Here is a 24,874-nt window from a genome sequence, read left to right on the forward strand (position 1 = left end):
GCTAGATCTCCATGGTAATATATGCTAAGCAGCTAACCTGGTCGGGACCAGGTTAGGTTGCAGGCTAAGAGCTCAACTCAGTGAAAGCACTGCCTGCTGACCAATCAGAGCTCAGTGTGCGGAGTTTAAAGCGATCAAGTCATATTACAGGAGAAAGGAAATACAGAAAAGCTGCCGTCGCAGGAAAGACGGCCGGCAAAAATCACCGACTGTGTGAACGTGAACATTAATAGAATATCACCTCCCATCTTCAGAGTAATCTGACTATTATAACATTAGCGTTAAGAAAGCTCTTAAATATCGGCCACAACATAAGTAACCGGATCAGAGTACATTAAGTACAGTCCGCGGCATATCACTTCATAATGTATCATATATTTTATTATCTGAGTCAGCTGAGCCGTATCTGGCCGTGCAACACTCACAGTGTCACATACTGTATGCAGAAGTATTATTTTAAGCAACACATTAAGTTGACGAAACACTCGAGACAAATGTAATTGAAGTCAGATCGTGTTTTAGACGGGGCAGTGATATCATAAACCTGTTAATGTACGCATTCAAACACTTGTTCTGTTACCAGCTGTATTCACCTTGCAGGTGCAGCTATGTGGCTTTTATCCTGGATAAAGTGTTTAAGTCATGGATGTTTAAAGTTTAACTTCTTCATTTTTGACTAGTATTAAAGTTCACTTTTCATTCAGGAAGTATGACGCTGCGCTGTCAGTATGCTACTCCATGTTTGTGATTGGTCGAATGCTCCAGATACCACCCCTTTCATGTGAACTCGCACCTAACTAGATAGGACACGGCTGGCTTGAGCGATCCACTTGATAACCAGCGTCGTAGGACAGTTTAGCGAGAGCGCGTATGTTTTGGATTAAGCCAACCGGCTAACTCAAACATAACCAGGTTAGGTTGAACCAGGTTCGCAGTATAGGCCCCTGGTCCCGACCAGGTTAGCTGCTTAGCATATATTACCATGGAGATCTAGCCTGCTAAAAAGAGAACCAGCTTCGTAGGACCGGAAAGCCGGAGTTTCCCCTGAATTTAGCCGGCTAAGCGAAAATCCTGCTTCGTAGTATACCCCCCTGGTTAGGTTGCAGGCTAAGAGCTCAACTCAGTGAAAGCACCGCCTGCTGACCAATCAGAGCTCAGTGTGCGGAGTTTAAAGCGATCAAGTCATATTACAGGAGAAAGGAAATACAGAAAAACTGCCGTCGCAGGAAAGACGGCCGGCAAAAATCACCGACTGTGTGAACGTGAACATGAATAGAATATCACCTCCATCTTCAGAGCAATCTGACTATTATAACATTAGCGTTAAGAAAGCTTACTTAAATATCGGCCACAACATAAGTAACCGGATCAGAGTAACATTAAGTACAGTCCGCGGCATATCACTTCATAATGTATCATATATCTCCTTATCTGAGTCAGCTGAGCCGTATCTGGCCGTGCAACACTCACAGTGTCACATACTGTATGCAGAAGTATTATTTTAAGCAACACATAAGTTGAGGAAACACTCGAGACAAATGTAATTAAAGTCAGATCGTGTTTTAGACGGGGCAGTGATATCATAAACCTGTTAATGTACGCATTCAAACACTTTTTCTTTTGCCAGCTGTATTCACCTTACAGGTGCAGCTATGTGGCTTTTATCCTGGATAAAGTGTTTAAGTCATGGATGTTTAAAGTTTAACTTCTTCATTTTTGACTAGTATTAAAGTTCACTTTTCATTCAGGAAGTATGACGCTGCGCTGTCAGTGCGCTTCTCCATGTTTGTGATTGGTCGAATGCTCCAGATCCCACCCCTTTCATGTGAACGCGCACCTAACTAGATAGGACACGGCTGGCTTGAGCGATCCACTTGATAACCAGCGTCGTAGAACAGTTTAGCGAGAGCGCGTATGTTTTGGATTAGGCCAACCGGCTAACTCAAACATATCCAGGTTAGGTTGAACCAGGTTCGTAATATAGGCCCCTGGTCCCGACCAGGTTAGCTGCTTAGCATATATTACCATGGAGATCTAGCCTGCTAAAAAGAGAACCAGCTTCGGATGACCGGAAAGCCGGAGTTTTCCCTGAATTTAGCCGGCTAAGTGAAAATCCTGCTTCGCAGTATACCCCCCTGGTCCCGACCAGGTTAGCTGCTTAGCATATATTACCATGGAGATCTAGCCTGCTAAAAAGAGAACCAGCTTCGGATGACCGGAAAGCCGGAGTTTTCCCTGAATTTAGCCGGCTAAGCGAAAATCCTGCTTCGCAGTATACCCCCCCGGTGTTAGTCCGGATGCTGCGGTACCGCCTGCCAGACGGCAGCAGACAGAACTTTTAAAACTCATTTTGTTTTACTTTTAGTAACAAATGCTTTGTGTGATTTTTATTTCATTTTTCATTGATTATTTTCCATCTGTTTTACGTGTGTTTTATGTTTAGATGCTGTTGTTTAGCTCACTTGCTCTATGTGTAATTTAACAGGTGTTCTGTTTTATGTGAAAGCACTTTGTAACTATGTTTTAATTTATGCTATATAAATAGTTAAAAGTATAGTTTAAAATGTATTATTATTTATTATTATGTATTATTGTATTATTATGCTTACATTATTATTATTATTATTATTATTATTATTATTATTATTATTATTATTATAATAATCAATAATAATGATTTATCCCCCTACACTCCAGGCCAGAAGGCGGCGGTTATGTACCTTAGAGTTTGTCCACCGCCACAAACCCTCACAAGGAAACGAAGAAGAAGAATAAGTGGCTAATGAGCTAGCCTAGCTGCAGGCTTTATTTAGGGGAATATGGCTGCTGTGCTCCCCGTGAGACTGCCCTGCGACAGCAACCCCGCTACCCCTGGAGCACAATCCATGAAGGTGACGTTTATTCCCGCATATAGTAACAACTATACTTCTCTTCACGGAGCTCTGCACGGTTGCTTGCTCAGCTAACGGCTAGTTGGCTAACTAACGGCTACCTGCGTCCATGAATGACAAACTAATGGCGTCGTTAGCATCACCCCTTTGTTTTCAACTGTGTGCTGAATGTTAGGGGTGGTTTGTTTTCTCTGTTTCGTATCTAATGACATTTGTTTACATGATTTATGTCCCCATAAGAAACGACAAATTGTGTTTTTATGAGTGCTTTCACAGCGAAAACGTTTAGCTGTGCCTTTGCTCGCAGTGGTGTAAAGTAACTAAGTACATTTACTCAAATACTTTACTTAGGTACAGTTTTGAGATACTTGTACTTTACTTGACTGTTTACATTTTGTTCTACGTTGTACTTCTACCCCATTACAATTCAGAGGTTAAGTGTACTTTATACCTTTTTAGTTAGAGATTTTGATTAATATGACATTTAATCAACACTTATAACATTTTAGTTACACCTGGATTACATCTCACAACCTACCCTGCAGCATACAACGGAATTAAAATGAGCTCCACCTTTACCAGCTGTGATCATGGCTGTGATGGACACAGATAAAAACAGTTTGTAAATGCAGGAATGGAGTTGACCAACATTACATTACAGTTTATTATTAATAAAAATATGTTTACATTTTCCTCTGTAGGAGGATGTCATTGAAGAGGAGTCAATTGATGGCAGCCAGGTACCGAAGAGAAGGAGGATTGGTTCGGGTGACAGCTCTCGAAGCTGCGACACCTCCAGTCAAGACCTGGGGTAGGTTTGCCTGATACTTTGCAGTGTAACATTAGTTGGTATTTGTAAAATGCATTTGTGGCATTGTAATTTACAAGTTTTATACCAATAAGATATACATTTATTCTTTGGAAACCGTTATCCCGTGAATCTCAGTGTATTTCACAATACTATTACGATTGATTTGATTCAATTCAGAGGCCTGCCATGATGATATTATATCAACTCACAAAAAGCATTCAATAAAGCTTCAATCCTCTACTTTTCTTGCCCCTTGTATTCCTGTTTCAGGCCGACATATTTCCCAGCAGAGAATCTGACAGAGTACAAGTGGCCATCAGATGATGCAGGAGAGTATTACATGCTGCAGGAGCAGGTCAGCGAGTATCTGGGAGTCACATCCTTCAAGAGGAAGTACCCTGGTAAGACTGAAGCAAACATCTGATACGTGATACTCTTTTCTTTAAAAAATAATAACATTGATTCTATATTTTAAACTTATTGATTTGCTATTTTTTATTTCAAAGTAATATAAATGTAATAATGGAATGACGATAGAAGTAAAAGGCATCGAGAACGAGCACACTGCCTTCACTAGTAGTAGCTATGCATATTTATTTATTTAGTCTGCCTCTAATGACTCTTCTGTACTCATGTTCTGATCTGATGGATAGTAAGCTATTAATTGACCAGTTATGTTGTTTCTATTTTTCGCTCTGTAGATATGGAGAGAAGAGACTTGACCCATAAAGAGAAGCTTTATCTGCGGGAACAGAACGTCATCACTGAGACACAGTGCACTCTGGGTAGGAACCTCCTCTTTCTCTTCATCATTTCTACAATTTTCTCCAAGAGATAAAAGTGTAACTTTCGTTTGTTTCCAGGTCTGACAGCTCTGCGGAGTGACGAGGTGATAGATCTGATGATAAAGGAGTATCCCACCAAACACGCTGAGTATTCAGTCATACTGCAGGAGAGGGAGCGGCAGAGAATAGCTAAAGAGTACTCTGTAAGTTTATAAACTAAAATAAGTAACCCAGGGCTCATCATTACTGTGACATTTATTTAGAAAGTAATGCATTTAAAAAAAGTCCTTCATGTAAATGTCTCTTACAGTCTTTGTCTGTTTTATTTCTAGCAAATGCAGACACAGAATCCTCAGAAGGTGGAGGCCAGCAAGGTTCCTGAATACATTAAGAAGGCAGCTAAAAAAGCTGCGGAGTTCAACAGTAACTTCAACAGGGAGCGTATGGAAGAGAGGAGAGCCTACTTTGACCTCCAGACACATGTAAGTCCAACCACAGAAGACGGATACATGTTTTGAAGTCTTTTTTTTTTTAATAAACTTTATTTCCCTTTTTCTTAAACAACACATACAGTTTCAGTGACAAAAAGAAAAAGTGCATGTTGTCCATTTTTTGTTAACCCCCCCCTACAGAATAAGACGAGATTAATAGTACAAAAACATTTTTAAAATAATAAACAAAGCACAGCACACAAAAAAAACATGACAAGGTCGAGATACATGTTCATCATGGTTGACTATAGAAAATCTGTTCTAATTCAGTTTAAAAAAAAAAGAGATATAAATCAGTTAGGGAAGAGTAGGCAGTTTCAAACTTTCCATGTATGTTAAAAATGGTTGCCATGTCCTATAGAATTTACAAGTGGAGCCACCCAAAGTACACTTTATTTTCTCCATGTATAGAAACATCATAAGTTCTGTCACCCAATGGACATGAGTGGGAGACGCAAGTATAAGTCGCCTCGCAATTAGGGAAGCAAAAGCAACAGTGTTTGAATAATGTCTGGAAAGGACAATGTCGTCCGGGACGACTCCAAACATTGCAGTAAGAGGAGAAGGGGTACATTTTACTTTAAAGATCTTAGAAAACGTATCAAATATAGATGTCCAATAATTATGAAGATTTGGATGAGGGACCCTGTTACTGACTTACATCTGTTGCATAAGGGATCTACCCCTGGATACATCTTTGCTAGCTTTTCCTTTGATAAATGAAGGCGGTGTAATACCTTGAATTGGAGAAGGCCATGTCTGGCACAAATTGAGGAAGAGTGAACTCTTTGAAAGATGGATTGCCAATTATCATCTGTTATTTCAAATGCTAGATCATCTTTTTTGAAGTTTTTTTGTAGAGGGTTTTAGAAAATAGTTTTGTGTCATTTTTTACATACATTGTTTTTTTGTGTGGGTTTTCACAGATCATTCAGGTTCCCCAGGGCAGGTTCAAGGTGCTGGCTCCAGAAATGACCAAGGCGGGGCCTTATCCCGTGGCTCTCATACCAGGACAGTTCCAAGAATACTACAAAAGGTACACACTTGATGCTTTATAATTGACCTCTTTTGTATTCAATATAACCCACATGTTACCTTCCTAAGTGGAACTATGTTCTAGTTAGTTTGTCAGCCTGTATTATTTATTGCTGTTGTTAATGTTGGCTCAGTCAGTAGGGGCTTGGACTGGGAGCTGTAGGGTCGCCGGGTCGAGTCCCCGACCAGACCTAAAAAATGGAGTGTGGACTGCTACTTGGAGAGGTCCCAGTTCACCTCCTGCCCTGCGTGGGTTTCATCCCTCCGATTCTATTCTATTCTATGATGCATCATTGTGTTTTCCACCACAGGTACTCTCCCAATGAGCTGCGATACCTGCCGATGAACACAGCTCTGTTTGAGCCTCCACTGGACCCAGAGCTGCCTGCACTGGACTCAGAACCAGACTCAGACGATGCAGAGGATGGCAAGGACAAAAAGAAAAAGAACTTATCTGTAAGACATGAGTGTGTACAACAAATCATATGCCCATCCTGGATTAGTGGTAGAGATTTTCAGACAAAGACGTATTTGCCATTAGAACAACTTATATTACTATTATTATATAGTGAGGTACACGGGTGAAGATAAAAGTTTATCATTCAACTATGAAAGTAACCTAATGATTGGTTTTTGATCAGAATCATTTAAACCAACTTGTCTTCCACTCTTTCACCCTCGTCTATTTTGCTACAGGACAGTTCTTCAGGCAACGCATCAGACGTGGAGAGCCAGGACGCCGGAGGTAAACCGGGCAGCAAGTCCAAGGCCAAAGACAGGACGTCCACTCCGGGCAAAGATGGCAGCCAGCGTCATTCTACCTCCCACAAAGCCACCCCAGGGTACAAGGTAGAGGACAAAAGCACCTGAACTCTTCTCCAACAACAGCAGCAGCACTTTTCTACCCCCTCTCCTCTTTCTACTACTACCACTCCCTTACTCCATCCATCCCGCCACTTCTACCTAGCTTTCTTCACTTTGTTCTCCGGCTTCTACGGTTGGTCAGCTATTAGGCTGGGAAAACCTGACCCACACATACACACTCACAAAAACACATACACACTCACAAAAACACATACACACTCACAAAAACACATACACACTGGGGGTCCTGCCTTTAGTTTTTGTTTTAATGGTTGCCACGTGACTTTTTTTTTCTCTTCATACCAGACTGTGAGCAATAAGAACATTTTAAAGGAACAGTTCACTTGTTTCTTTTTCAATGCACTTTCACTTTTTGAGTTTTTCAGCAAAGACAAATTTGAACTTTAAAAGTTGTTCCTTTTGAATGTCTTCAATATACCTCTGGTCTGTCCTCACTTGTCAAAAAAGATACTTCCTAGACAAGTAAGTGGATGGAGAAAATACTTTTTGTTATTCTGATATATCAAATATTAACCACATAGAATTTGTGGTTGCTTTTAAAAAAAGTAGTTGACGTTAACACTAGAAGATTTTAACATTTATATCTGAAGTGTAGATTGCACTTAACCCCAATGTTTTAAGTGTTTATTGGTAATATGCTTTGTTTATACTCCATGTGATGTGCTGTTAATAGGTATGGAGATTTGTTTGACATGAGGTTTACCTGTCCTTTATCATGTCCTCTTGGAGAGATGGGGACATGCTGACCTTGTTCACACTGTTGCTGAGCTGAGCTACAAGTCGTTGGTTTCTCCCACACCAGCTTCCCTTTCTTTAAACCAGTCATGGCACCGCTTTGATTTTTATTTGGAAAAATGCTTTTATTTATGGGAAAATAGTATAATGTCAGCGTGCCCATTTCTTTTCATTTCCAACACTTAAAACATGCTGGTATGTTACCCTTAATGCTAGTGTAGTCAGCTCAGCTTTGTGGTGTGGGCATGGTCCTTTTCTAGTGTCTATTTAAAACCGTCAGTGTGTTTAAGTTTGATTCACTTTGACTGACCTTTTATTCATCAGATCCTTTTCTGTGTGCTTTTGGTTCCAAAAACATGGCATGGCATGTTGCTATTAAGAGTTTATTCGATCAGACCAGTGACAGTGTACAGACCTAGAGATGTGATAGCTTTCAGACATTTCTATATCTAAAGATATGTCGTATATAGAAGTCAAGTATTATTCATGGTTTTGTAGCTCTGGTAAATTTGCCAAAGTTATATGCCTGAAAAGTTCAAATGCACCAGTGCCCTTTTCAATGGTAGATTCTTCATCTATTTCCCCCTTTTCAGAATTAGGTCAAAGGTTTACTTATTTCTTATACTTCTTATTTAAAAGCGAGAAAGTCAGTGTAGCGGGCAGCTAGCTGATAAATGTTACCCTCAGTGGTCTAGCGACCATCTACAGTAACAACAATGTTTGAAATAGATTGTCTAACGTCTCTGTGGTCAGATGGACGGTTCCCAAGGTGTTGTGTCTCAGTATGAATGCCTCTGTCTGAATTATACGTAATGTTTTTATAGCTATATGACTCCACAGTATATTATTATATAAAAGCAAACATGCCTGAAAGTGAGTTCTTTGAGTTTCTTTCTTTTATGTGCATACAATACAGCATTTCTTGTGTTGATCCTAATTCAGTACATTTAGAATAAAACAGCAACCAACCTTGTGAAGTGATCATGGGTTATTTTTACGTGTGGTTGTTTCCACTGAAGAGATGTTTAGTACTATAAAGGCCATGTGACATTTGTCTTGTAATGTAAGCATTGCATGTGGCCAAACATTTTACAATTGTGAAGAGCAATAGCAAAAGAGGTTTTGTTTTCACTAACCATGTACTTATGCAGCAAGGTCAAAAGTATGTAGTAGACTTTAAAAGTGTATATCTATGCATACTGAGAATGTAGATAAGGCGCCGTGTCCAGCTCTACCTTCTTCTTACCTCTCTTTTCTTGCTGCTGTCTGTCTTAGATTAATCCTTCGCTGTGTTTTCTGTCTTAAAAATGAATCCTTATCTTTATTGATCAAACGTTGTATGCCTTTACATGGCTGTTTACTCCCAGCTCATTTCCTGTCAGGGGACATTTGAATGAAGAAGTTAATGTCGTTTATTTCCCCGCTGTTTTCCCACATTATCTTTCTAAGTGAACAATAGAGATAAACATGTTTTTAATTGGTCCAGTATTTAAAGAGACCGCTGCAGCCTGCTGGCGGGTTACAATGCCAATAACCCTTTTAGCTAGGGCAGTGGCAGATATAATGCCATCTTCCATGTTTTTATGGGTGTGGCTTCCTGTAGAGGCGCTTGATGGATCTCTAAACCAATCAATCTGCTATCAAATAAACAAAAACTTGGATTTGTTGTAGATCTCAGATGCCAAGAGCATACAAGAGCACATTTGTACCCTGAGATATTTTCATGGGGATGCTCCTTCCCACAAAAACAAACGGAGAGCCATGTTTCTCATGTTAGTCAAGATAAATATGCTGTTTTTGTCTTTTTCTTTGGCATTAAACATCATTGTAAATACTACATTGTCGATGACTACAGGACAAACATTGTTTTTATAGCATTATTCTACCCTTGCAGCCTAAGGTCATTCCCAATGCTATATGTGGCATTTGCCAGAAGGGTAAAGAGGCCAACAAGAGGGGCCGGCCAGAGGCTCTCATTCACTGCTCCCAATGCGATAACAGCGGTAAGTTCACACTGCTCATTTCAAAAGACAGTTCACTTACTTTTACATTTCTTTTTGGTTATTTTTATATAGCCCTCATTGAGTAATGCATCATTTCTTATCATCATTGAAAGGAAAACTTTATTGCATTGTGCATAAAAAAGATTACAAATATTTAGTCGAAAGTGTCTTTATTGTCTTGTTTAAAAAGCTGGAAGTGTTTACTTTTAGACAGTTAAGCTTCAATTAATTTGTAAAATTAACTTCAAATGGTTTACACGTTACACTTGCCTTCTTATGTTTGTCGGTGCACATGCCTCTTGTTTATATCTCTGTGTGTTTGCCTCTGTGTGTGCACGCTTGTTTCTGTGCACGTGTCTGTAAACCTTAGGCCACCCGTCCTGCCTAGACATGAGCAAGGATCTGGTGAGTGTGATCCACACGTACCGCTGGCAGTGCATGGAGTGTAAGACGTGCATCGTGTGCCAGCAGCCCCACCATGAGGACGAGATGATGTTCTGCGACAAATGTGACCGAGGATACCACACGTTCTGCGTCGGCATGGACTCCATCCCCACTGGTGAGTGGATGAGCGCACACACACACACACACACACACAGACAGACAGACAGACAGACAGACAGACAGACAGACAGACAGAGACACACACACACAGACAGGCACGCATTCAGACAGACACGCACACAGACAGACACACGCATGCATGCATTCAGACACACACACACACACACACACACACATTCAGACAGACAGACAGACACACACATACGCATTCAGACAGACACACACATGCAGACACACACACATACGCATTCAGACAGACAGACACACACACACATACGCATTCAGACAGACACACACACATACGCATTCAGACAGACAGACACACACACACATACGCATTCAGACAGACAGACAGACAGACAGACAGACAGACAGACACACACACACACACACACACACACACACACATATGCATTCAGACAGGCAGGCCTGCACGCATTCAGACAGACAGACACACATATGCATTCAGACAGGCAGAAACGCACGCACGCACGCATTCAGACACACACACACACACACACACACACATGCATTCAGACAGAACAAGGTTATAACAGTTATGAATGTGGATTTATTTCATTTAATTTGTTTAGTTAAAACAAAAATGTAGTTAAATGTTCAGACTGCAGCTACTAGTTATTGAGTAGCTTAGGTTTTTTTGGAAAGTTTGATTTTTTATATATTTAAGTATAATTTGTTTCTTTTAGCACAATGTATAATGTCTTAGAAATATGTAGTGTTATATAAATACAACTACATGGTTGGAGAACTGTGTCAGAGTGTCTACATCTTTTAATTTGTAACTCTCTTTTACCACACACTTTTTAAAAGTGATTCACTTAGTTTGTCTGCTTTTAAAAAAAATGTGTTTCTTGTATGGATATTAATAAGTTCTGTCTGTTTCCTCAGGCCTTTGGGTGTGTGAGGTTTGCGACAAAGATTTCACTACACCCAAGAAAAAAGGATCAGCCAAAACACCTAAGAAGTCCAAGTCAGCTCAAAAATGATCGACAGCCTCCGTAAGAATGATACCTCGACCAAATTCTTCTGAAATGTAAATCAAGTAATTGTTTCCATCTGTAAATACACAGGCTGACACTAGAAAAAACAAATGTATTTATCTTTCCTGTGACAGCTTTAATGACATCTGTAAGGCATCAGCTTAGAAAACTCTCTTTCCATCACCAAACGTCGTGTGTGATTATACCTCATGTGTACGTGCTCAGAAACATCAAGATGAATTGGCTTGAGAAAGTAAACTCTGTTCGGTATAAGACCTCATACTCCATCCAGCACTGCACTAAATCCTGTGATCTGCTAACCACTAACGGTATAAGGGCATTCTTAATTCATTCAAACTGATACATCTTGTGGTTACTGTCTCAACATTTCTACAGTGAGAAATGTGTTTCAGGGGAACAAGTGGTGCTACTGAGACAATCGAGCTCAACTATGTTATTCTTTGACTTTCAAAACACATTTTTTATGTTTTTGTATTTTTTACTACCATGTATTTTACGAGGCAGGTCAATAAAGAGCAATCCTATTTAAACAAATGTTTTGAATTATGACATGGTGCTAGTGATTCTGCTTAATCGGATGTAACAGACATTGGCTCTGCTAGACCTCATGGCTGCAGTAGGTTTTTGAGTCTTCACATTATTCATTTAGTTTTCAACCCTAACAGAAATTGTAACCACTCACTGTAATTACATTGAACATAAACATCCATTAGCAATGATTAGCCAACTGATATTTTTGCAGTCAGCTTGAAAGATTATTTTGTATTGTTTTGTATTTAATTTACTCTTTTTTTGTATTGTCACTCAGTAGGTAGTTTGCTTAAGAAACATGTGTTGCTAATAATGTCGTAGTCACTGAATTATGAAGTGTATTTTTAATAAAAGCTACTTAAAACCGACTCATATTAATCTCCTTGCTAATTGTGTACTGTGTTAAATTGAATCTTCAAAGGAGCAACAGAATCTTTAGTGTGCTGAAAAGATTGATGTTTCTGTCTTTGCGTCATGAAAACACAGTTTTATCTGGTACTTTCAATTTATTCGACAAAGTTCTCGAGCAGTGATACAAAACGGCAGCTGGCTGCTCTGGTTGAGCCGTTAATGGTCATTGGATGTTCAAGTAAACTACTTGCAAACAATTTTTATTATTTTTGCCACAGAGTTGTGAAGGAATGATTCCTCAAACAGGACCTGATGGGTTCCGGTTCGCTTCTCTAGAAGGCAATATTATTTGTAATAATATATTAGTTTAAAGAATATAACTATTTTGATTACAAACTAATCAAAATAGTTCCACAAGTCGGAGACCAAAGAAATTGGTTGTATACTTTATCTGTTAAATAAAAAATCCGTAACAAAATTATCAAAGGGCCTCCATATATTCTCAAGTACTCTAGTTCTTTCTAATGGTAAACTTGATAACATCCTCATTAACGATTGAGTAGGGCTTTCTATAACAATGCAAAAGGCTGCCCTAATAGTAGTGGTGGAGTAACTAAGTACATTACTCAAATTCTCAGGTACTTGTACTTTACCCAGCCAAGTCTTTTCATTTACACTTCTATTACTACTACATTTGGAAGCCAATTTAGTACTTTTTACTCCACTACATTTATTTGACAGATGTAATTACTTTATAAATTCAGATTTAGACACACACTGAATACTTTTAAGAACTTAAATAATTTTACCTAAGTACCTTTTCTTGATGCAGTACTTTAACTTGAAATGCAGTGTTTTTCTAGTGTGGTGTTAGTATTTTTACTCGAGTAAAGAATCGGACAACTTCCAACTATGACTAGAAGTGACATAACTTGTCTCAATGTGATGTCTCGTGCTCTACATCCAAACAGCCTGAGGTGGCGCTGTCGCCCAGGTTACACGGTTACATGACAGTAGAAGAAGAGGCTGCCATATTGCAGTGATACAGCGAGTTTACCGGACTGAATCTTGAACACATCAAAATGCTTTCTTCTCAATCATACCAAGACCCTGGGAAGATGAAAGATTATCATTATTCTGGTCCCGTAGAGCACCGGTTTTCACCATACTCTTTCAACGGAGGGTGAGTGTGACTTTTTAAACCGCTGGCTTGCTAGCCTGCTAGCTAACGTTTACGTTTAACTGCATTATGCTAGCTAGCTAACCAGCTTAGCAAACGATAGGAAACTAAACAAAGGTGAAGTTAATGGAAAGTATGTGAACAGAAAAAGGTCTTTGTCCAGCACATTTAGCATCCTCATTTATTATATATGCTCAAAAAGGATAAAAGAAAAGATACGTTAGTTTACCTGATACGATTTGCTAATACGACAGTTTCATTTTCGAAACTGTAGCTTAGCTTCCGTTAGCATAGTATCTGGTAGATTACATTTTCCTCTTTGGTGAAGCAGTGTATACGATTAATAAACAAGTGTGTGTGTTGTGTTTTTCTTCAGAACCGTACTAGCTGTTGCTGGTGAAGACTTCGCCATCGTAGCCTCAGACACCAGGCTGAGTGAAGGATACTCAATCCACAGCCGCGACTCGCCAAAATGCTACAAGCTGTAAGTTTGCACTGTCACTCATTCTGCACGTATTTATCCTTTATCCTGCAAACTGTCAGTAAATGAAAGATGGGCAGTTATAGGACACAATCTCAAATTTGAAGTCTATAACTGGTCCCTTTTACTTTCATAGTGATGTTCAACTTCATTAAAAGACATTATCAGTTGAATTTGGAGTGCAACCACTGCTGTTCTGATACAATTCAACCTTTATTTATATAATAATAATAATGCATTTTATTTATATAGCGCCTTGCATTCAAACATGCATTAAAAAACACATCAAAATGAATAACAATAAATACAATTTTCTTGGCTGAAATCTCTTTTCATTTCAACATAACTAAGTGCTTTGACTGTCACTCATTTTTCTGCTTCTCTTTCCACTTACAGGACAGACACCACCGTTATTGGCTGCAGTGGTTTCCATGGTGACTGCCTGACCCTGACGAAAATCATTGATGCCAGACTAAAGGTGGGCTGATTTAGCAAGGTTTTTGGTTTCACTCTCTCTTTAATCTCTGTCCTAAAATTACCACATTCAGCTGACTCTGCAACGTTTTTTTTCTGACAGACCTGCAATAATGTGATGTCCATGTATTAACTCTGTTCTAACTCAAAGTAATGTCCCTGCCCACTCTCTCAGATGTACAAACACTCAAACAACAAGACAATGACCAGCAACGCCATCGCAGCCATGTTGTCCACCATTCTGTACGGCAGGAGGTTCTTCCCCTACTACGTCTACAACATCATCGGAGGACTGGATGAGCATGGTAGGGACTTTAAAGCTGTATATATTTAGATGAGAAAATGTATTTCTACTGTATGCATATGCACTCGATTGTGTAAGTAGTATTAACTAGTTATATTTGAAATATTTCCTGTTTTGTAATGAAGGCAAGGGAGCAGTGTACAGTTTTGATCCAGTGGGCTCCTACCAGAGAGACACCTACAAGGCCGGAGGATCAGCGAGTGCCATGCTTCAGCCACTTTTGGACAACCAGGTAAAGAATATTGACAATGCAGTGCTCCAGCCTTAAGTTCCCATAAAGTACTGTAAATGAATGTATGTTTATTTTTTCATCACAGATTGGTTTCAAGAACATGGAGGGTGTGCAGCACGTCCCTCTGACTCAGGAAAGGGCAGTTCAGCTGGTCAAGGATGTCTTCATCTCGGCCGCAGAGAGAGATGTCTACACTGGAGATGCCCTTCGACTCTGCATCATCACTAAGGAGGGCATCAACGAGCAGACTATACCCCTGAGGAAGGACTGAGGAGGGACGTGTTCTCCTTTCTCTGCTTTGCCCTTCGATCTGCTCTTTCCACATTTCCCTGTTGTTTTGGCTCTTTTCAAATTTCTTAATAAAAGGAGTGTTGTTCCAGAATCTGCTTCTTTTGGTGTCTTAGGTCAGGCTTAACCTGGGAAAGCAGATTTCCATTTTTTATATCCATTAACAATCTATATCAGTTGAAAATGACACTTTTCTACTGCTTTACAGTTTTCCCCTTCAATTTCTGCTATGATACATCATTTGTATTGTTTTGGTTAAACATTCTTATTCTAGATCAACACTCTCTTCACTCGATCGCCCCTAGACACTTCCTAATGTTTCAGTTTCTCATGTTTTGGAAGGATACATACTCTGCTTTTCTTTTTACATAAATGTAAAGAATTGAAAAAGGATGTCTTGTCTTTCTTTGCGTGGTCTTCACACATGAACACTCCATCTCAGGTTAATGTTGTCCTTAAATAATAAAGTAATAGTATTACTACTCCTGAAACATATTTATCACAATAGCATCTTTTATACAGAAAGACGCCCACACTGAGATGTAGAATGATAAATGTATCCATAAGGTGGACAGTTTAATTTTACAATTTTGCGACTGATAAGACTCTTACTTTCTTTCAGTGGAACCCTCATGTCAAGCTTTTCAAGGCTCTTGATCAAATGTAGTACAGGATCTGAAGTGTTATGCAAGTTCATAAATATCCCGCAAACCTCAGATGATTTTCGGTATTTCAACAAACATTTGTTTAAAATATAGGTTTCATTCTGAAGGGAAATTAAATATGATCAATTATGTATAAACAACTTAAGGGGGTTAATTAAAAGAGTTGAGTACTGGTTCTGCCAGGCTTAGGACCCTGACAAAATGTCTGAGATGAAGGATGGTCTACTTTTTCTGTTAGGTCATTTATTACAATGCATCATATTCTATAAGATCATATTTGTAGCGTTACAGTCCTGTGAGAATCACATATCTCTAAAAACTATTTTCCATGAGCTTAGAAAGACAGTCCTGTTTTTAACTTTGTGGAGTAGAATTATAAAGTTGTTTTGGAAAGTACATTTAATTGTGTACTTGCATACAGTACCTGTTATTGGTTACATCACATCAATAACTTTAGGTGGTGGAAATAATACTGGAAACAAAACTAGTAGTGTATTAGTATAAGGGAAAATATTCATCACCTTGTGAAGTCTAAATGGTTTTCCAAACTAATTAAAATTCAATGTATTGTGTCACATTTTGTTGATATAAATGGTTATGTTTTCAAGATTCAAAGGTTTATTTTCATAACATACAATACAATGGTGTAGTTATGTAATGAATGAAAAACATACAGTAGGTTTATATTTCTGTATAACTGTTCAAATGTGTATACAGTGTTAAGTTGTCTTGTTTTACATTTCCCTGCAGTACACTAACGCTGGCTCCGCTCATGAGTGACTAATAAACAAACATTTATCCAAACAACTTTGTGGTGCGTCTAATGTTGGTGGATTTTCTTGCACTATTTTAATATGCTTAATGTTTTTTCTCAATAAAACCAAGGTTTTAAAAACCTATGTTGAACTGAACACTGGGCTCCAGCCCAATAAAAGAAGAATAACGATATTATTATATTATTCTGCGCCACCTGGAAGTGTGAAAATACTATCCGTCTTATCAGGGCTCAGCAAGAAGAAACACAACACTTATGGACATTTTATTTATTTGTATTAACCCAAGTTAAATCAGCAACTGTAACAAGTGTTTACCCAACAACTGTTTTAATAATCAAAGACTCTCTCACACAAAAACAGACACAGACAGTGTCCTCAGGCGTAGTACTGCAGGTTGGCCTTCTTCTTGGCTTGGACCTCCAGGATTCCCTCCATGTAGTCCTCGTGGTTCAGCTCTGTGGCCCCGCGGCGCAGCGCGATCATGCCGGCCTCCACACACACCGCTTTGGCCTGGGCTCCGTTGAAGTCGTCGGTGCAGCGAGCCAGCTCCTCGTAGTTGACGTCGGGGCTGACGTTCATCTTGCGGGAATGAATCTGCATGATGCGGGCTCTGGCCTCTTCGTTTGGCATGGGGAACTCGATCTTTCTGTCCAGACGTCCTGAACGGAGCAGCGCAGGGTCCAAGATATCCACTCTGTTGGTGGCAGCAATAACCTAGGAAAAAAAATGTTATGTATTTAAACTGTAAAGTAATAACAAGGTGGCAATTAAAAAGAAAGGAAACTTGGTGCTTAACTTTGTCAAGTAGAATATAATTAGACTGTTTTAGGATTTCATAACACTTTTTGGATGTGTGGTTTGTGAAAACATGTATTGTATCCATATTTTAATGGTTATCATTGTGTTCGTTCTGATTTAACTACAGCGTTCCCATGTCTCCTAGAATGATACTGTAAATGAATTGTAACGTGTTTAATACTAGAGAATGTCAATTTAAATGCTGTTTCTACACATAAAGTTAATTACAGGTGTTTTCTTGGCCGCCTATTTACCTTGACCTGCATGTTGGGCTGGAATCCATCCAGCTGGTTGAGCAGCTCCAGCATGGTCCTCTGCACCTCTCTGTCTCCGGCCTTCTCGCTGTCGAACCTCTTGGTACCGATGGCGTCCAGCTCATCGATGAAGATGATGGATGGGGCTTTCTCTTTGGCCAGGGCGAAGGCATCTCTCACTAGCTTGGCTCCATCTCCGATGAACATCTGGACCAGCTGTGGACCGGCCAGCTTCAGGAAGGTGGCTTTGGTCTGGGCGGCGCAGGCCCTGGCCAGGAGGGTCTTTCCGGTACCAGGTGGTCCGTACATCAGCACTCCTTTGGGTGGCTGGATGCCCAGGTTTTCAAACTTCTCCTTGTGGTTCATGGGCAGGACAATGGCCTCAACCAGCTCCTGGATCTGCTTGTCCAGCCCTCCTATGTCGCTGTACTGCTCTGTGGGGCGCTCGTCCACCTCCATGGCCTTGACTCTGGAGTCATACTCGGTAGGAAGGGTCTCCAGGATCAGGTAGGAGTCCTTGTTGACACCAACCAGGTCTCCGGGCTTCAGCTTCTCCGCGTCCACTAGCCCGATCACCGGCAGGAAGTAGGTCTGTCGAGTGGAAGTTTTAATAACGGCACATTTTCCTTTCCTCTGGGAGTCCAGGTCCACATTAGCCCCGTCCTCCTCCTGGTCGTTGGGGTCCACATCCAGCAGCTCGATCACGTTAGACACAAGGTACGGCAGCGTTTTGTTCACCTTTATCTTCTCCGTGTTTTCCTTGATTTTATCCTTCATAGCTTGCAGTTCGTGGGTCACACGCAGCACCTCGCTCTTCATGATCTTTATCTCACTGTCAAGGAGACGAGTCCGCTGAACTATCTCGTCTGTGGACATTTTTAACACTTCTTCGCCGATTCCATCCTCGACTTCGTCCCAAACTGATTTGTCACTCAGCGACGCCATCTTTGCTCTGTCTGCCGTGAACTGTGACACAGCGGAAAATAAAGGTTCTACTTCCGGAAGTAGCCGACAGCACTCATGAGCGCCGAAGAAGCACTGCAGCAAGACCGAGGATGAAGCGAGTCTGAAGCTGAATTCATTCACTCACTCCGTGTGGTGGTTTGAACTGCGAGTGTGTGCGTGTAAGTTACCGGGCAATGTACTGCGGTGCACTGGCATATGGCTAACTTATTTTCAGTTCTATTTTAGCGCACTAATTCACTGCTTTCACTCTGAGTATCATTAGCTAGTGATGCTAATACTAGCTCTGCGGCTAAGTTCAGCTAGCCAGAATGTTGATGTGTTTCAGTTGGAGGCTGTCAAGACACACTCATAGAAGACTTTTTTGCGTATAAACATATTTGTCACCCATATTTTTCTCATTATCCACTCAAAGAGCACACAATGCATCGGGTTAAAACATGAAATAACGAGCTTAAGTGACGTTAATATACGATAAAGCAAAATGTGATGATTAGCAAGCAGTGAGTGTCTTCGCGCCACTGCTGCAGGATGCACACACTGTTTCATGTTATCTGCAACATTATGCACTTTTGTTAAATAATGACCAGTTATCAGTTGTGGACGAGGTATTTAGATATATTGCATATATATAGATGGTATTTGAGTAATAGGTCTCGTATTTCCACCACGGTCCAGTCACACAGGACAAGTTAAACACTTGCGTTCAAAATGTTACTCACCAACATGTTAGCATTTACTTGTATGAAAAGTACACATTTCTGCACAATGGCCCATTTCAGAATAGTATGTAGTATATTATCAAAAAATTATTGTACATGCATTTATGCGTTCATTGCTTTATAGTTGCATCAGGTAAAGGAGGACCTTGGTTTTTACTAGGCTATATATACTGCCAGGTTGTGTGGATTTCACTAAGGGATCAATTAAGTTATATTCTAACCTTGAAACCTGAAAAATAATGATTTTATTAACATAAAGACGAATTTAAATCTTAAAAATAAGTAAATGTATGTAGAGCAGTATAAAAAAAGCCAATACTTGCCTCTGAATTGTAGTAGAAAATTGAAATACTTATGTTGAATACAAATACGTTGAAAACTGTACTTAGTAAGAACAGTATTTGAGTTATTGTACTTGGTTACCTTCCAACACTGCCAGTATTAAGCATTTGTCTGAGTAAATCTTTGTTTTTACCGTTTTCCAGGCCTGACAGCCAGACAGAAGAAACAAGAAGAGGGCGAGTCCAGTCCACCGTGGTTTTTCTACTGTAAAAAAAGACTGAAGACGCACAACTTTGCACCTCCTGTCTAAAATAAATTCCTGCTCTCGGTGGCAGTGAACTCACGTGAGGAGCTGCAGAGATGGACCAGAACAACAGTTCAGCCAGTCCCTTCCAGGGACTGTCCTCCCCTCAAGTACGTTTACAATTGTTATTGTTTTCTTCTCACCTGGATGATCCCCCAGTTTACCATCGTCTTATGTCCCATTTGGAAGCTTTAGCATTGCAATTTATTTATATTTAATGGCAATTTAATATAGATTCTAAAGTTCACAAGTTGCCTGAGCTGCAAACATCCTGACTCAACTATTTTCTGGTATTACCAAAGTAAAATATCTGAATACAACTCGGAAATAAATAATAGTGCTCTGTTAATAATAATAATAATAATAATAATAATAATAATTCCTTGCATTAATTATAGCGCTTTTCCAGTGCTCAAAGCGCTGTTAATTCAGACCCAGAGTTGTGCTCTTGCTTTAACGGGTCACATAGCTGGCAGCCAACATTTTGAAAAACTGTTGCATTTTCAATTGTCAGTATAGTAAGTGCTACTTATGTTGCTTTTCTAACCCAACCTCATCTTTTTGGTCTTGTGCAGGGTGCCATGACCCCAGGCATGCCTATCTTCAGTCCCATGATGCCCTATGGCTCAGGTCTGACACCTCAGCCTGTGGTGGCCAACAGTTTGTCTATACTGGAGGAACAGCAGAGGCAACAGCAGCAGCAACAGGCACAGCAGGCAAACGCAGGTAAACACACATTCTCAATCCTTTAACCACAATCTCATATCCCTAGAATTGGTGTCCTTCAGATATTTGCTGAGAATAGAAAATGCTCATCAAAGTCTGATCCAAAATGGTGGTATATTATTGGTTTATATTATAGAGAATAAAATGTGTTCTCTGTTCTCCAGGTCTTCCTGGACCGTCGTCGGGGCTAACCCCTCAGCTTTACCATTCCCAGACGGTTGCAGGCTCGACCACCACAGCGCTGCCAGGGAACACCCCGCTCTACAACACCCCGCTGACCCCCATGACCCCCATCACACCGGCAACACCAGCCTCAGAGAGCTCTGGAATAGTACCACAGCTACAGTATGTTTCATATTCAATACAAAGAATGGTCAAAGTTTCAGTATGTCCAATTTATGTCAATGCCACTTGAAATATAATCTAGCAAATACAAAAACCTTTCACTTTTTATGTTGTGCTATTTTAGCCAGCTGTTATCGTTGAAGTTGTTTAAACATTGCTAAAGGTACATATATACATTTAGAATTCAAACTACATTGACATTATTTTGGACTTAACCTTGTTACAGAGCTATTGACTAAACAGTTTGCCTTTGTCTCTTTCTCTGTTTCTTACCTTTTTTTTCCTTCTACTTTTAGAAACATAGTGTCTACTGTAAATCTGGGCTGTAAACTGGACTTGAAGACCATCGCCCTGAGAGCCAGGAATGCAGAGTACAACCCAAAGGTGAGACTGACAACACTTCATATCTGATCAGCTCCATGCTGCTCAACAGCTCATAAAGGTCAACTGTGGGCTTTTAAGTACAATTTCTGAAATCCCAGTAAACACAGAAAGTGGCCGACTGTAACTGCCAGAAAGGCTTACTGCATAGGGAACAAATCCGGTTCCACTTGCATGTTGTTCAATTTACTTGTGTAATTATTTGAGCAACTTTAAAATGTTTGGATCCTAATGTGTCCACTAAATGATACCAGTGTTTATGTGCTTGCAGAGCCCTGGCACTTGATCTCAATTACATGCCTTTCCTGTAATGACATGTCAAATTGTCTGCTGTGAAAAAGATCCACTATCGATGCTCACTGACCTATGTTAGGAGGCTGCAAGTGCACAGTTAGTACGACCCATAGTGTCCCATTCATGGGAAATCCACCAGGGTACAGGGAGTGTCTTTGATCATTCCCTGATCCTTCCTCTAGTACTGATATACTGCCAACATGTCTGTTATACAAAAACACCATAACTCAATGGTCCAAATGTTATTAATGCTAAACATCCCACACAACTATATCTGTGTTGAAGCGCTGTTGGTGTTTAATAATGGTCTCTCTTCTTGTAGCGTTTTGCTGCGGTCATCATGAGAATACGAGAACCCAGGACCACGGCGCTCATCTTCAGCTCTGGGAAGATGGTCTGCACGGGAGCCAAGAGGTCAGAAAATGAGTTATTTGCTGAAGTTTAAAAAAAGACTGATTTAGAACTTATGGATTTCTCCAATAGGGATGTTAGCCTTCCCCTGTTTTTCATTAAAGTGTTCTACCTTAATTATAACCCATCCTGTATTGACTTTCCTTTTCTCCAGTGAGGAGCAGTCGAGGTTAGCTGCCAGAAAATACGCTCGTGTGGTGCAGAAGCTCGGCTTTCCTGCTAAGTTCTTGGATTTTAAGATTCAGAACATGGTGGGAAGCTGCGATGTGAAGTTCCCCATTCGACTGGAGGGATTAGTCCTCACACATCAGCAGTTTAGCAGGTGATTTCTGATGGTTTCATATATTTGTGCAGCTAAATCACAAGGTCCCACATGTTGGCATTCTTGTAGAGCACCAGCATATGATGGCTGCGTTGTGAGGTTTCAGTCAGGGAAATGGTTAAAAGCAAGTGATTGGTCTGTTTCAGCTACGAACCGGAGCTGTTTCCAGGACTGATTTACAGAATGATCAAACCCAGAATCGTCCTGCTCATCTTTGTTTCTGGGAAAGTTGTACTCACAGGTAAGACTCTGCTAATTGCTTTACTTCACTTATATCAGTTTATATTTCAGTGCCAATACAAAGATGCCTGTTCAAATCAGATGGATTAATTGTCAAAGTCAGCTTTATTGTCAACATTTCTACATGTGTTTATACATACAGAAATCTTGAAATACCCTTTCTCGCAGTCCCCCAGTGTGACATGTATACATAAAACAAGATACAAAATGTGCCTAGATAAACGGGGTATAAGACTAAGTAATAGTAGTAATAAGTACTAGTTAATAATATATATATATTTTTTTAAAACACACAATCCACAGAACATGAATTGACATTAATGCAAGTATTCTTTAGTGAAAATGAATAAAGTCCAGGTCCATTTGGGGCAGGGGGGAAAGGTGGGAGGCAGGGTGGAGAGGAGAGTTCAGCATCCTGACTGCCTGGTGGAAGAAGCTGTTCCTCAGCCTGGTGGAGCTCGAGCTGAGGTTGCGGCAGGAGGAGAATGGGCCTGTGTATTTAATAACTGATGTTGATGATGCCTAGAAATCATGTGCGATTCCAATTCCTTATATCATGGGACATTTTTTTTTAGGGTAATAATATCAATGAATGTTCAAATGTAATGTTAATACTTAGTGCATCTTATTTCATACTGTCTATGGGAATAAAGGTTGCTTCTTTCAGCCTTGTGTTTTTTTGCCGCTGTATCTTATTGTTATGAATGGTATCTGTATTTTGTTTTCAAGGCGCCAAAGTGAGGGGAGAGATCTACGAAGCGTTTGAAAACATCTATCCCATCCTGAAAGGCTTCCGCAAGACAACGTAGAACCTGCAGCTCCTTCTCTTACCTTTTTATCTCCCCAACTCCAACTTTTTTTCATCAGACTTTTTTTAAAATTCACAAGTGGACTGCTGTAACGGCTGTTGTACAGGGATGTGATTTTTTTTTTTTTTTTTTTGTCCTGGTGTTTCAAAGGATTGGAAAACAGGACGTCAACATCTTTTTTTTGTTTGTTGCTGTGATTTGATCACAAGTGATGTCATATTTTACTCGCAGACCTCCATATATTTGACCTTTTTTCCTGCTTTTTTTGTTGTCTGGATCACATCCCTGACTGTACATAAGACTGTAAAGAAATGTAAAAAGCGCTGATTTGAAGAGAAGCAGTCTGGCTAGGACTGTTTTATTTTAAGCCATTTTAAATAGTTTTTGTATGTTGCATTTTTATAAATTGTTCACTCGGTTCCCAAAATGTATCGAGACATGTTCGGGTTTGTCTGCCCCACATTCCTCTTAACAGTATTTACTAAGGTTTCTGTCTATCTCAAGTCGATGAGATCATCTTGATATCTTTTGCAAATCAATCAGTTATTGGTTTAGCTTGGTCATCATTTATTTACATGCTGTAATCAGAATTCCCTCTAAATTCCCGCATGTCAACATTGGTAGAATAGCCATGTCGGTTAAGACGTATCCGAAGGCTGTGACTCTTACATTTTTAAGTGGATACTCTTAATTCTTTTATTGAAATCCTCCCGCTAAAGTTGTCATCAAGTTGTTGGTTAGTTCTTTGAGATTTGTGGCACTTGGGGTCAGTAACATTTGTACTTGTCAAGATCAACCAGAACTGAAACTTGAAGAAGGAGGCTGTTGGTCCTAAAGGAGACGGCATCTCCTTTTTAAAGTCTTGTATTCACATATTGCCTCTTTCATCCACAAGCACTAAAATATGATGACAGATAATCAATGCATTGTGTTGCCATGTTTATGTTCTGTTTTTTAATTTGTTTGGCCATTCAAAAGTATATTTAAAAAGGTTCTTAAGATATTTTTGTGCATAGGGAATTGTGAATTTCCCTGAGTCTGCTGCTTGCTCAGCTGACCCGTCTGAAGCAGAAGAGAGAATTATGCTAAACTACATTTAGTAATAATGAGTTCATCCCTCTGACTGAGCTCAGCAGCGGTTTAGCAGGAGACCAGGAAGCCCTGTCACATCTCGATGATATTGTGTTTATAACAACATTGTTAATGTGCTGCACTGCATTAATAAATGTGTACATACCGGCTCTTGTTTTGGTGGTGCCTTTTTATTTCATCATTTGAATGTGATGTTCATTTGTCGTTTTACTGTCTAATCTTCTATTTGCCAAATCAGGTAACCCCGTCTTTTGGCACACAATGTTCTAGCTACATGTCTGACAAAGCAGTATTATTAGCTGGATCTGAGATTTCCTGGTGAAACGGATCCATCTAGTGAGCAGTGTGTATCATTGCTTTAGGATCCAGAATAACTTTTTCTCCCAGTCGACAATTTGTTTTCATTTAATGCTAATTAAATTAAACG

General features: G+C 39.9%; 4 protein-coding genes across 4 annotated transcripts; 3 read left to right on the top strand and 1 right to left on the bottom strand.

Moving 5' to 3' along the window:
- The first annotated feature begins 2,747 nt into the window (after positions 1-2,747).
- phf10 (PHD finger protein 10) lies at positions 2,748-12,115 on the top strand. The gene is made up of 12 exons (XM_034075550.1): positions 2,748-2,891; positions 3,593-3,702; positions 3,973-4,103; positions 4,404-4,487; positions 4,566-4,690; positions 4,820-4,969; positions 5,905-6,014; positions 6,325-6,469; positions 6,710-6,862; positions 9,528-9,636; positions 10,007-10,195; positions 11,110-12,115. Exons 1-12 carry the CDS (start codon positions 2,820-2,822, stop codon positions 11,205-11,207), a joined length of 1,476 nt encoding a protein of 491 aa, XP_033931441.1. The 5' UTR covers positions 2,748-2,819; the 3' UTR covers positions 11,208-12,115.
- Positions 12,116-13,099: 984 nt separating this feature from the next.
- psmb1 (proteasome 20S subunit beta 1) lies at positions 13,100-15,453 on the top strand. Its single transcript, XM_034075588.2, has 6 exons — positions 13,100-13,287; positions 13,661-13,768; positions 14,162-14,243; positions 14,415-14,544; positions 14,669-14,775; positions 14,861-15,453. Exons 1-6 carry the CDS (start codon positions 13,187-13,189, stop codon positions 15,044-15,046), a joined length of 714 nt encoding a protein of 237 aa, XP_033931479.1. The 5' UTR covers positions 13,100-13,186; the 3' UTR covers positions 15,047-15,453.
- A 1,303-nt stretch (positions 15,454-16,756) lies between these two features.
- On the bottom strand, positions 16,757-18,525 carry psmc3 (proteasome 26S subunit, ATPase 3). Its single transcript, XM_034075563.2, has 2 exons — positions 17,557-18,525; positions 16,757-17,218 (listed from the first exon to the last, which is right to left on the bottom strand). Exons 1-2 carry the CDS (start codon positions 18,499-18,501, stop codon positions 16,880-16,882), a joined length of 1,284 nt encoding a protein of 427 aa, XP_033931454.1. The 5' UTR covers positions 18,502-18,525; the 3' UTR covers positions 16,757-16,879.
- On the top strand, positions 18,525-24,595 carry tbp (TATA box binding protein). Its single transcript, XM_034075577.2, has 9 exons — positions 18,525-18,680; positions 19,727-19,937; positions 20,403-20,553; positions 20,718-20,898; positions 21,195-21,282; positions 21,896-21,987; positions 22,139-22,306; positions 22,453-22,547; positions 23,276-24,595. The coding sequence occupies exons 2-9, from the start codon at positions 19,884-19,886 to the stop codon at positions 23,353-23,355; spliced, it is 909 nt and encodes a 302-aa protein (XP_033931468.1). The 5' UTR covers positions 18,525-18,680; positions 19,727-19,883; the 3' UTR covers positions 23,356-24,595.
- Positions 24,596-24,874: the final 279 nt, after the last annotated feature.

The sequence above is a fragment of the Pseudochaenichthys georgianus genome, chromosome 3 (assembly GCF_902827115.2).
Source record: "Pseudochaenichthys georgianus chromosome 3, fPseGeo1.2, whole genome shotgun sequence".
In the NCBI taxonomy this organism is placed as follows: domain Eukaryota; kingdom Metazoa; phylum Chordata; class Actinopteri; order Perciformes; family Channichthyidae; genus Pseudochaenichthys; species Pseudochaenichthys georgianus.

Coding starts and splice junctions, on each gene's coding strand:
- psmb1 (XM_034075588.2), top strand. CDS start 13,187: ATGCTTTCTTCTCAATCATACCAAGACCCTGGGAAGATGAAAGATTAT. Junction 14,545..14,668: donor CGGAGGACTGGATGAGCATG/GTAGGGACTTTA, acceptor TTTGTAATGAAG/GCAAGGGAGCAGTGTACAGT. Junction 14,776..14,860: donor AGCCACTTTTGGACAACCAG/GTAAAGAATATT, acceptor TTTTCATCACAG/ATTGGTTTCAAGAACATGGA.
- tbp (XM_034075577.2), top strand. CDS start 19,884: ATGGACCAGAACAACAGTTCAGCCAGTCCCTTCCAGGGACTGTCCTCC. Junction 19,938..20,402: donor AGGGACTGTCCTCCCCTCAA/GTACGTTTACAA, acceptor GGTCTTGTGCAG/GGTGCCATGACCCCAGGCAT. Junction 21,988..22,138: donor GTCTGCACGGGAGCCAAGAG/GTCAGAAAATGA, acceptor CCTTTTCTCCAG/TGAGGAGCAGTCGAGGTTAG.
- phf10 (XM_034075550.1), top strand. CDS start 2,820: ATGGCTGCTGTGCTCCCCGTGAGACTGCCCTGCGACAGCAACCCCGCT. Junction 6,470..6,709: donor AAAAGAAAAAGAACTTATCT/GTAAGACATGAG, acceptor ATTTTGCTACAG/GACAGTTCTTCAGGCAACGC. Junction 10,196..11,109: donor CATGGACTCCATCCCCACTG/GTGAGTGGATGA, acceptor CTGTTTCCTCAG/GCCTTTGGGTGTGTGAGGTT.
- psmc3 (XM_034075563.2), bottom strand. CDS start 18,501: ATGGCGTCGCTGAGTGACAAATCAGTTTGGGACGAAGTCGAGGATGGA. Junction 17,219..17,556: donor AGCCCAACATGCAGGTCAAG/GTAAATAGGCGG, acceptor TTTTTTTCCTAG/GTTATTGCTGCCACCAACAG.